Genomic DNA, 12,531 nt, shown 5'->3' on the forward strand with positions numbered 1-12,531 from the left:
AGGTACCAAACCAATGGGATACTGAAGTACGTTGGAGAGGGTATCCTAGTAGCTCGATACTGAAGTACAAGGAGAAGATATCTGAGCAGTAGTACGTGGCCACATGTGAATAAAGTTAGAGATTGAACAAAAGGGTTCTCTCTAGACTAGTAGTTGGTGTTGGAATTATTTTACCCGTTATAAAGTACTTGATTTGAGAAATGCTTTTACTGTTTTATGTTTAAAACAGCTTTATATAATTTACGCTTGAAAAATATTTATGCTGTAAAAGTTTATATTTCAGATAAAACTAATTTATGAAATTATGCATGAGAATTTACTATGTTTTCTCGGTCACTCACTGGGCGTAAGCTCACCCCGTTTTCAAATGTTTTGTTTTTCCCTCCCACAGGTAGCGGTCAAATCCTCTGAAGATAGCTTTGCGTCTGCGCCGCCACTAAAGGACTAAAAGACTTGTAACCGTTTGCTAGGTGGTTACGGTTAATATTGTACACATGTTGTTATTGTTCATATAGGGACTAGAGTTTGTGGGCTTTGGGACTTGTAAATCTAGTGTTGTAATGACTCTAAACATATTATGTTTCTAAGTTAATAAATTGTGGGCCTAAAGACGTCCCATTTCATATGAATTATAATTGGTATCAGAGTTATTCCGCAAGAGTTATTAAGCAGTAAGTGTCAGCCCAAGCGTTGGTAACTGCTGCAATCACGCCTTTCTCTAGGCTAAGAGGGTGGTCTGGGGCGGGGTGTGACAGTTTGGTATCAGAGCAGACGCTTTCCCAATCACACACTGTACATCACACACTGTAGTAGTATGTGCCAAGTATCTTCAGGGAAACTAGTACAATGTGTGATCCAGAGCATAACAACGGGAGAGATTTCTTATCAATTGTAGTCCTTTAGTGGCGGAGCAGACGCAGAGCTATCTTCAGAGGATTTGACAACTACTTGTGGGGGAAAACAAAACATTTGAAAACGGGGTGAGCTTACGCCCATTGAGTGACCGAGAAAACATAGTAAATTCTCATGCATAATTTCAGAAAATAGTTTTATCTGAAATATAAACATTTGTAGCATAAATATTTTCCAAGCGTAAATTATATAAAGTTGTTTTAAACATAAAACAGTAAAAGAATTTCTCAAATCAAGTACTTTATAACGGGTAAAATAATCCCAACACCAACTACTAGTCTAGAGAGAACCCTTTTGTTCAATCTCTGACTTTATTCACCTGTGGCCACATTAGGTACTACTGCTCAGATACCTTCTCCTTGTACTTCAGTATCGAGCTACTAGGATACCTTCTCCAACGTACTTCAGTATCCCGTTGGCTTGGTACCTTCTCCAATGTACTTCAGTACCAATAGATACCTTCTTCTTGTATTTCAGTATCTAGTTGGGTGGATGCCTTCTCCTTGTACTTCGGCATCGCATTTTACCAAAACTATTTATAAACAACTTTTCTCTTTGAAGCATGTACAGTATACCATATATACAACGTGGCTTTAAAGAGGGTAACGCATGCTGGATAAAATACATACACATATGTAGATAGTTTTGCAATAGTAGGCATGCGTTCAAACCACAATTCAAACTTGCTTGGAAACCACTTAGTAAAACTAGTAGGTATGAGAATTATTTTCGCAAATATGCTTTCTGTAAATGTTGTAATCCAAAATAGCTTAAAAACATTTTAGCCACTCACTAACTGTTTTCAATTTTAATAAATAGAGGTGTACTGTGAAATTATGTTAATTAAAATATATTGTGGAGATTTACACTGGTTGTTAATAAATGCATGTTATGAATATTTAGTTAATCCTACACGTTGATATAGGAACAAATGCATAAGTAGGTGCAAATTACATGTTTTGGTGATATGATGATTGTCATGATATTGTTTGTGCGTGACTATGGGAACTGAGATTATGCCCGGGATATAGTTAGCATGCTTAACAAAAGGTGCTTGGCGGGAAAAATAGTCGGCTTCAGTCGGCGGGAAATAATTGTCGGTGACGACCGGCAGGAAATATAGTCGAGTACCTAAGCATGACTAGCGGGATAAATAAAAATAGTCAGTGTGCACATTGGCGGGAATTGGGGTTATAGGAAGGTTCTCATAGATGATTGTATTGATTGATGATATGATATGCATGCTACGTGTAGTTTTTGGGATAAAGATTACTGGTTGCATGATTATATCTTTGACTGTGCATGAGTTATAATGCGAGTGTTGGCATGTGATTGATTTACCCAAAAATGATGATTTTCAAATGTGATTTCTATCTTACAAAGAACCACTCACTGGACTTAGTAGCTCACACTCTTCCAAAATGTTTTCTTAATCCCCCCCCCCCCCCCAGGTAGCGGAAGATGAGGAGTTCCTAGGAGAGGGATAACTCTGATACCATGTGACAACCTGACTACTTCTTAGCCTGGGAGAGGGATGCGACTTACAGCAGTTATCAACCCTTGAGCTGCGACACTTAGCTGCCTAATGATTCTTGCGGAATAACTCTGATACCATACTATAACTTATACACAGAAATGATTAAGTCAAAGAGAAAAACTATAACGGATTAAGTAGGCCCATCTTTTATTACGACAGTGATATAACGTTTATACAACTTAAGGACTTAACAACAAAGTTTACAACGACAACCGTAAAAACCCTCCCGAAGTGTAATTGGGGAATAAGGCTTAGCAGCACCCTAGAACTCCTCATCTTCTGCTACCTGGAGGGGAGGGGGATTAAGAAAACATTTTGAAGAGTGTGAGCTATTAAGCCCAGTGAGTGGTTCTTTTAAGACAGAAATCACTTTGAAAATAATCATTTTGGAAAAATCAATCACATAATAATAATCACAGTGTACCCATGCATGATCATGGATTTATTCATGCAATGATTAACCTTTATTCTAAAATGCTACACGTAGTATGCATATCATATCATTAATCAATACAATCACCTATGGAAACCTTCCTATAACCCCAATTCCCGCCAATGTGCACACTGCCTATTTTTATTTATCCCGCTAGTCATGCTTAGGTACTTGACTATATTTTCCATCGGTCGTCACCGACAATTATTTCCCACCGACCAAAGCCGACTATTTTTTCCGCCAAGCACCTTTTGTTAAGCATGCTAACTATATCCCAGGCATAATCTCAGTTTCCATAGTCACACACAAACAATATCATGGCAATCATCCTATCATCAAAAGCATGGATTTTGCATTTACATATGCATATAATCTTATATCATAGTATAAAGCTAAGTAAATACTCATAATATGCATTTATATACTAAAGTTGTATAACATTCAGCATACGTACCAAAGTTATATAATACTCATAATATATCAAAGTTATATGACAATCACAGTACGTATCCAAACTATAATAACACTCCTACTATGCATTTATTTATCAAAGCAACCTAACACTCACGATATATTGAAACTATAAAGCTATAACACTTACAAATATCGAAACTATAACGCTATAACACTCACGATATATCGAAACTATAAAGCTATAACACTCACGATATATCGAAACTATAAAGCTATAACACTCACATTATGTGTTAATTATCAAAGCTATAACACTCACCTTATTTGCTTAGGAGCCTTTCTAATAGTTCCCTTTTCTACTTCGGGCTCCCTTTTTACCCCTAGAATCCAGATCCAACTTACAGCTTAGATTACTCATAGTTCTAAACTTTATTTTGAGATACTTCCTTCTACAAAACTATTCTAAAATGTCTCAAGAAACTTACCATAAAATCTTAGCTCATAACTCTTCATGGTTTAGCCACAATCATCCAAAAATCAAGACTGGCCCAGCTTACCCGATAGCTCGACCCATCTGTCTTTTTCTTATTCTCTAGCCCAATTCCTTAGAGCTTCTTCTCCGGCAGCCTCACCATGAAAACTAGACTCTATTATCTTTCAGATGGCTTTGGAATTACATCAAATGCTCGAGTAGATTGGGAGATCTCCTCGTCTCAAGTTGATGCATTCTCCCCTACCCTCACTGTCCAATGCACTCTACTCTCCTCCTCTTTTTACGAATTTTATGATTTGTGATTTGAAAATGAAATCCCAAAGACTCTATTTATAGGCGTCCAAACCTCCTATGGTGTTGACACCACCTATTTGGCTACATGGCCAAGTAGTTACTTCTCCCCTCATCAACGCAAGCTTACCTCATTTTGGCTTAAGGTGTTCTTTCCATACGCATCTACCACAATTTCTTAGGGTTTAAGAATTTCTCTTAATAAGACACCTAATTTTGGTTTACGTTTGCCCTTGCGTCTTCAATCTTGTTTTGTATTCAATTTAGGGTTTTCAATATATAATCTATAAGAACGTGGCCAAATTCAACACATAAATACTTGCCCGACCGTTGCGGTGAAGTTGCGCTTGACCAATGTATTCCTATGATCGCATTCTTTGCATTGCGTTAACGCATTATTCTGCACAAAAATATAAAGATCAACTGCTCTAATGCTTTGGACGCATGCGACCGCAATATTATAGAATTTATGCTTAATGGACGCAATTTAACATATTTCATCAACGCAATCCAACATTGTTTAAGGATTCAGCACTATGATAACATGCATTTCTGCCCGTTATCACCTCCTCTAACCGTATCTTTAAACACACTCTCTGAGATGGGGAGTTGGGCGTTGGCCCAAAATTCGACTTCAAACACCATCAAACTTAGAGTTTAATCCAGCCAGGAACACATAGACACGATCTGCTTCTACAAGTTTTAGGTGCTGAGCCCCATACTGAGCACAATTCCAAACAATTTCTCGACACAAGTCCATTTCTTGCCAGAGTAGAAATAGTTTATTGTAGTAGGAAGTAACATTCATGGTCCCTTGTTTGCACTCGTGGACCTGCTTGTGAAGTGTGTACAAGCAAGAAGCATTCTGTCTTTTTTAGTAGAGATCTCAAGCAGCTTCCCAAGTATCCTTGGCAGTTGCAACATATAACAACGGTCTGCCGATCTGGGGTTCCATATTCTTAACAAGAACGGAACGAAGTAAGGAATCTTCCCCTTTCCAGATGCGTTCTTGAGGATCACCTGGGACTGACTTTGATATCTCTCCTGTCAAGTACCCAAATTTGTGGTGTCCTTCCAAGGCCATTCTGATTGATTGGGATCAAGAGAAGTAATTCTGGCCATTTAATTTTTCCCCAACAAGGATCCCTACAAAATTTCCCATTGAGCCAATCAAACAAGTTGTGTTAGGAACAACAGAGAGAATTTACCGGATGTCCGAAGTAAATTGGCGGATTAGCAAAAAATTCAGATTGAACAATCTGTGGGTTCGTGCCAAGAACTGTTCCGAAGTCTACAATTTGTTGTTGAACACCTGCAATTTGCTGTTAGAGATGGGTGAAACGACGTTGAACTTCATTAAGACCGTGGGCCCCACCACTACTATTTGGTATAGGGAAAGAAGAGGTTGTCATAGACAGCTGGAAGTCAGCTGTGCTTCGATCCTCGGCTGGAGCAACTACGAACCAGGACTGTGGATGGTCGGAGTTTGGGATGGTCACCACCGACAGCTGCGCTGGAAGAGGGCAGCTCCGGTTCGTGGGTTTTGTTCGACGACCATCGTCGGCGCGGGAGGGAGCTACGTTCACCGACTATTATCGAGCTCGGGCTGGCGTCAATCGGTGGCTGCTCCAATCTGGGATGAACCGGCAAAGGGATCGACAGCTGCTCCAATCTGGGATGAACCAGCAGAGGTTCCTTCACACGACTGCTGGATAGAAACGATCGTACCTGGGCTTACGGCTGAAATCAATTGAGGCAGTACAGCTTGGAGATAACGTTCGACGGCTTCTTGAATGGTCGTTGTAATGTCGACACTTGTGGATCCATCAATTCCCACGGAGACCGATGAAGATGACTGTGGTTGATTCTCATCTATGGCAGCTAAGGTTTCCTCGCCTTACTCTAATACCATGATGAAAAAGGAGAAGAGAAACAACACACAATTTACGTGGAAAACTCTAGAACAAGAAGAAAAAACCACGATATAGTCTTTTTCTTATTATTTTCAGATACACAAAATACAGAGGAACATATAAATAGACAGTAAGAAACCCTAGGGGCCTACAAAATTACATAAATACCCCTACGTCAATAATCCTATTTTTCAACCGAAATAATGTCTATAGGTTTAATTTTCAAAAACAAAAATAAAAAATCAAATGGTTATCAAACAGGACCATGAAGTTCTATACCGGAGTAATCCTTTTTAAACTTCCAAATTCCTGCATTTACCTTTATTAGTCACTGCTGCTCTCCAAATCAAAGTTCATTTTGCAATCATATTTAATGGTTGGAAATACCGAAGCAACGAATTCCAGAAATAGAGAAAGGAACCTGCAAAAGTATAATAAAATTAACATATCCTTTCAATTCTAACGCCTTCTTCAGTTTTCTTATAAGTATCGGTTTGTAAGATAGATGGGCTGGCTTAAATTGATGGCTACAGAGTTCAAAATCAATAAATCAGATAACAGGAGAAAAAAAAATGGCCAAATATAATTGAGCAAGGTAGAGAGAAGGTGAAATTTCTTCTTGACTTCAGGCACATTCCAATGCGACATCTGGTATTCGACCATTTTCTTCACTGCAGCTCCAAGAATTTTTGGATGTACAGATGCATGTTTCCCAGGCAAGTAAGGATGGTCTTCAATATTTACCTGCATATTGAGATTAGATTACAATTTACAATAGAGTTCTTTTGTGGAAACACTAGATATCCGTATTTGCTTTCTTGTTCTATCTTTTTGAGCAATGCCAATTTGAAGAGGTTTTTCTCTGTTCTTGGATAGTGTACATACGGCTGACAACCAACAACAAAGATCCTCTATTTTGTAGCTACCAAAGCAAGTCTTATGAAAGATTTGGGTGGAAAAAGGAAAACATTGGGATGTGTGGAATTTAGCTAGGTGGATGGGTTTTGTTTGGTAAGATCAATCTTGTCTTATTTATTTGCTCAACTTCTCCCTCCTATGTTAATTGGAGTCCAGTATTGAAAAACTCTTTCTATGTTATCTTTTCGGGTTATGAACATATGTTAAAAAGAAAACGCTCTGCCAGTAGTCACAGTTTGAATCTAATCCAAACAGCGGAAAATTGGAGGTAAATATGATAGAACCCAAATATATTAAAAGATAAACGATAACAGAATTACAAGATAAATCAAGTGTTTGAGGTACTTGGACCCTCCCAATCTTAAGATACTCTAAACCCTAATTCATACTCCAAAATATTGTCTACCTCCCTTCCTTCCTACTTACTCTATTTATAACCAAAAAGCCTAACAAACTCTTTAACTAATTACTTTTATACCTTTAATATCCCTCTAATACCATTCCTATCACAATACTAATCAGCCTCAAGTGTGGTTTATGAAACTACAGAACTGTTGCCAGCTCTATCTTACTGCTTTGCCTGCATGATTCTTCCTGACATCTTCAAGAATTAGTTCTGGTTGCAAGGGCATCCCATCCTGCCAAAATACATTAACAAAAGAAATGACTAAAAAAATGAGAAAGCATGGTAACATGTAGTTCGCAATTAACTTGCATATTTAAGAACACAAATAAACATTTCATCAACTATGCACAAGTATTTATAATCAGATGGCCAAAATATTGAATGTTCTAAATGTAATCACCTACAAAATAATTTTCTTTCCACAACTGTGTATTATATTTATCATAAAGGAGGAAAGTAAACTGAAATTATGGCCAAAATGTGTAAAAGGAATATTGATAGTGAAGGATAACTGTGATAAAATCTAACATGGGACGAAGGTATAGTAAGAATGGCTATCCTTATTTAAAACTCTTTTATTGGGGATAGCTTCTGCGAACGGTTAAGAGAATATTGTGTGTTTATCCTTACCGTGTTTATATATATATTCCATGACTTCTTAGGATTAGAATCTTAAGGGAGTGTTTGGAGTGCAGAGTTGGTTATAATCAATAATCTATGCAACAAAGAGGGAGAGAGAGGATGGGTAGGAAATAGTAGACACTGTAATAAAGAAAGATTTGGAGTCCCAAACATTGAGTAGGTTATAATAGCCCACCCCACCAACTTTAAGTTGGGAGCCTAAACAGCCCCTAAGAGTTCCTAATAGACTTGAGTACAAGCCACCAAACTATCAGAACCATTGAATTTTAGTAATACACACCAAAACCCTGACAGATTTAAGTGCAAACCTTCTGATATCCAGTGAAAAATGGAAGGTTTGAAGATCATTGTCATACCTGGAACAACAGGAGATGGTCAGATCAACAGACACCATATAAAAACTTCTTCAGATGAACCCTCTGACTAATACTGTGAATATGACAAGAGGTTATCATATAGAACAGATTCTTCTACAATAGTATAATGTCCAGTAAAGTATACAATTAATTATCGAAAAAGGACCTAAGACATTAAAAAATTATCTCACGTGATGCTTATGTCATAAGTTCTTGGGCATATGCTATCTTCAGAATCATGGACTACAAGATGAGTTGATTCCTGAGCTGCCTGTGTATACATATTTAGATGACAATCTCAGATACTTAATAAGCATCCCTTGCATATCAATGGTTGCATTGCAATTACAAACTTACAGGATGGAATTTGATAGATTTTTCCATATATGGATTTTTGTCAACGCCAAAGTATGAATGAATTACCGTAATAGGATTATTCGTGTCCAGTTCCAGCAATTTTTTGGTTGAAAGCAAGTTATCTCCATCCTTAGACTCTGTTTATGGAAGGAAAAAAAAATAGAACGACAATTTAAAAATGTATTTAAGATGGAAAAATTAGAAGAAAACAGCATAGATGTGAAATATGTTAAATTTATGTAGTAGACCACTTGGATCCCCATGAATAAGGAGCCAATCATCATCCTCACCATCACTACCAGCAATCACATATTCTTCTTCATAAGAGAGAGCCCTTCGCAGACAAGGAACTGAAAAGAAGCACAAGATTAGTGGCCACTCTCTATCTAATATTGTTTTTCTTCAGAAAAAAAAAAACATCTTCAAATTTTACTGTTCTACTAAGAATTCAAGTTAAGATGAATTAATAGTCTTCTATTTCATCATCTCTAACTCCAGTCACGTTAAGAAAAGAAAAGGTTCTTGCTAATTCGAATGAAACGGAACAATCTAGCAACCAATAATGAGTTCTTGGCTAGTGTGGATGCAACTTACTGGGAAGTATTTCAGTTTTAGTAACAACAATGTGGGTTTCTGTTGATCCTTGAAGAATTAAAGAAAATACTATAACACAAGATAACTACATTTTGTCATCAATTAGCGAGGCTAATCGCAAGTATAACCCTAATACAAAACTTCTGATCTTTAAATACTTTAAGTGCGATTCAAAACCATTAAATTGGGAACATCACCCAGTTTGACCGAAATGGATAGAACAGCAAAAAGGATCATCCAACTGACCATTTCTTAAAATAAAAAACTGTTTGTTAGATGGTAAATACTACTTCTGTTTGATCAAATCATCAGATTCCCTAAAAATCGAATGAACCACGATGTTCAGAAAGTTTCGTTGAAAAAAGAAACTATAATAGCATTAACAGAATCACGGTGTTCGTAAGAAGTTGTAGGGAAAACATATAAGAAACGCAAGAATACCAAGACCAAGAGCATTTTGCGACAAGAAAATCGCCGGCAGTAATGAAATCGGAGACGGTGAAGACGATGTTTCTCTCTTTGAATTGAGAAGGCCAGCAATTGAACCAATGAAACATCGTTCTCTCTCTCTCGGCTTTCTATAGCGATTGGGAAAGTGGAAACGGCAGGAAAGGGAAAGGAACCTCAAACCGTCGGAAAATTACACAAAATGATCCGAAATCCAAAAACTTTTTACCAACAAGCTTTTCTATTGTAGACCTTTTCGCCATGCAAAATTTCAAAAGTACCACTAGTTTTTCAAACGCATTCAGGCCGTACAGTGAACGCATCTCTACGAATACTTTAAGTGAGCATTTAGATATTATTAAGCGATCGGATAGATATTACTAAGCGATTGAAGAGAGACTAAGCAATCGTTTACTATCCACATCGTTTTTATTAAGCGATCGTGTAGAGAATACTAAGCGGTCGTTTAGCTATCCACTATAGTTTTTATTAAACGATCGTTTAGAGAATACTAAGTGATCGTTTAGCTTATACTAAGCGATCGTTTAGCAAACTGTTACGCAATCATTTAGATATCCATTACGCGATCGTGTACTAATTTATAAAGCGATCGTTTGGCTAATACTAAGCGATTGGTTAGATTTTGTTATGCGATCGTTTAGATAATACTAAGCGATTGTTTAGGTTTTGTTAAGCGATCATTTAGATAATACTAAGCGGTCGTTTAGGTTTTGTTAAGCGATCGTTTAGCTAATATTAAGTGATCGTTTAGCTAACTATTACGCGATCGTTTAGATATCCATTACGCGATCGTGTACTAATGTATAAAGCGATTGTTTGGCTAATACTAAGCGATCACTTAGGTTTTGTTATGCGATCATTTAGATAATACTAAGCGATCATTTAGGTTTTGTTATGCGATCGTTTAGATAATACTAAGCAATCATTTAGATAATACTAAGCGATAGTTTAGCTAACTGTTACGCGATCGTTTAGTTTTCGTTTATATAAATTTGTGTTAAATTTGTAGAATACAAGTGGTGTTGTACATTTAACTAAGCAAATAAATAACTAAGCGATCGTTTAGATAAATTTGTGCTAAAATTACATATTGTACAGTACAATTGCTGTTGTGCAGAATATAATTGGTGCTAAAATTACATATTATATAGTGTAAATTTGTACAGAATAATTAGTGTTGTACAGAATATAATTGGTGTTGTACAGAAAAATTAAAGCAAAGCGAAAATTACATATTGTTTAGTCTAGATGGGCCAGTGCCAGGTGTTATCAACGTTTGTCTGCACGTTTTCTTGTTATGTCCTGTCTGACCACATCGTGTACACCTGTGTATTTGTCGTGGCTCCTCTCCAATTGAAAGTATCTTGACGGTTTGACGTCGACCTACACTTACTACCTTTTGTGGTGGTAGAATTGATTCAAAATCTCCAACCCATTCTTGACTGTGTCCGATTGGGAAGATTAGTTCGACGAAAGTAGCAAGCACACACTCAACTGTAAACAACTTTGCACATAATGTTTGAACATTAATGTTTCTTAGGGTCGCTGCAGATATTGCATGGGATCTCGAGGTAATTAAACTCCATACACGTACATGTTCGTGAACGAAGATCAACCAACCCCCCCAAATATCCATCGTCCACATTAATTATATGCATATCCACCAAAGAAACACAATATGTTCTAGACATCAATTCTGATTCCTTAAGAATACTCATTGCATAATCAGTTACAATGTTTGTGCATGCCATTGAGTCTGTACGTCGGATATAGAACCAACCTTGTAGTCACTCGCGAATATGCTCTAATAGCTTTGTTATTGGTAGTTCTCGGGCATCTTTCAACACTCCATTGAGGCATTCTACTATATTTGTCGCCATCTTGTCATATCTACAATGGACTTGATCAACCTTTGCCCACCGTTGCAATCCAACCTCCTCAAGATAGGTCGTCACACCAAGATATTGATGGAGCTTAGCCCAATATATTTGAAATTTAGACATTCTATATGCTTTCGCCGCTAGGTAGAAATGTGGGATTATGTCCTTATTCTTGAATATGTCCACCAAATTGTTCTGAATATGGTATATACACAGGGCATGAAATGCATCAGGGAATATCCTTGCAACCGCCTTTGCAATTGAGATGTGACGATCTGATATAATCACTAGATTCAGAACATCTCCTATTGAAGCCTTCAAATGAGTCATGAACCAAGTCCGTGATGCATCATTCTCACCATCTACAATACTGAAGGCTATAGGATATATGTTGTTATTTCCATCAATACACGTTGTTATTAACAACATACCTTTGTATTTCTCATGCAAATGGGTCCCATCAACAACGATTACTGGGCAGATGCAGTTTAGAAAACCCCTGATACACGGACCAAGTGCCATGAAGACGTACTTAAAGTATTGTCTATCTTCTACTTCAACCTCAAATATGGTACCTGGATTTGCAAGCTTAAGTGCCTCTCCATATGCCCTAGCAACAACATATTATCCTTCTGGCTGTTGGGTTTTATATCTTAAAAATCGCAGTTTGTAAAATGATAAACATTTTCTATTATCAATATACTTGTTATTGATATCATAAATTGTATGAAACTCTAAATCCAATAAATTAAGACCCATGACTATTGTATGAGTACTTGAAATTTATGTGAAGACATAAGAATGGATCGGTTTCGAGTAAATAGTCAAAATGATCTATGGTACATGAATGAGGTTGGGTACCTTATTCTGGTAACACCATTAGATGCGGCCTACTCTATAGTTATTACAAAGAGTTG

The 12,531-nt window shown here is 37.1% G+C and overlaps 1 protein-coding gene across 1 annotated transcript; it reads right to left on the bottom strand.

Moving 5' to 3' along the window:
- Positions 1 to 4,536: 4,536 nt before the first annotated feature.
- On the bottom strand, positions 4,537 to 9,950 carry LOC120071181 (autophagy-related protein 3). Its single transcript, XM_039023293.1, is given in 10 exon segments — positions 4,537 to 6,418; positions 6,614 to 6,737; positions 7,484 to 7,549; positions 8,268 to 8,284; positions 8,287 to 8,315; positions 8,507 to 8,586; positions 8,673 to 8,809; positions 8,963 to 9,022; positions 9,513 to 9,583; positions 9,708 to 9,950. Coding segments are annotated over 10 exon segments (801 nt in total). The 5' UTR covers positions 9,824 to 9,950; the 3' UTR covers positions 4,537 to 6,317.
- Positions 9,951 to 12,531: the final 2,581 nt, after the last annotated feature.

This window comes from Benincasa hispida, chromosome 1 (assembly GCF_009727055.1).
Source record: "Benincasa hispida cultivar B227 chromosome 1, ASM972705v1, whole genome shotgun sequence".
NCBI classification, from domain to species: domain Eukaryota; kingdom Viridiplantae; phylum Streptophyta; class Magnoliopsida; order Cucurbitales; family Cucurbitaceae; genus Benincasa; species Benincasa hispida.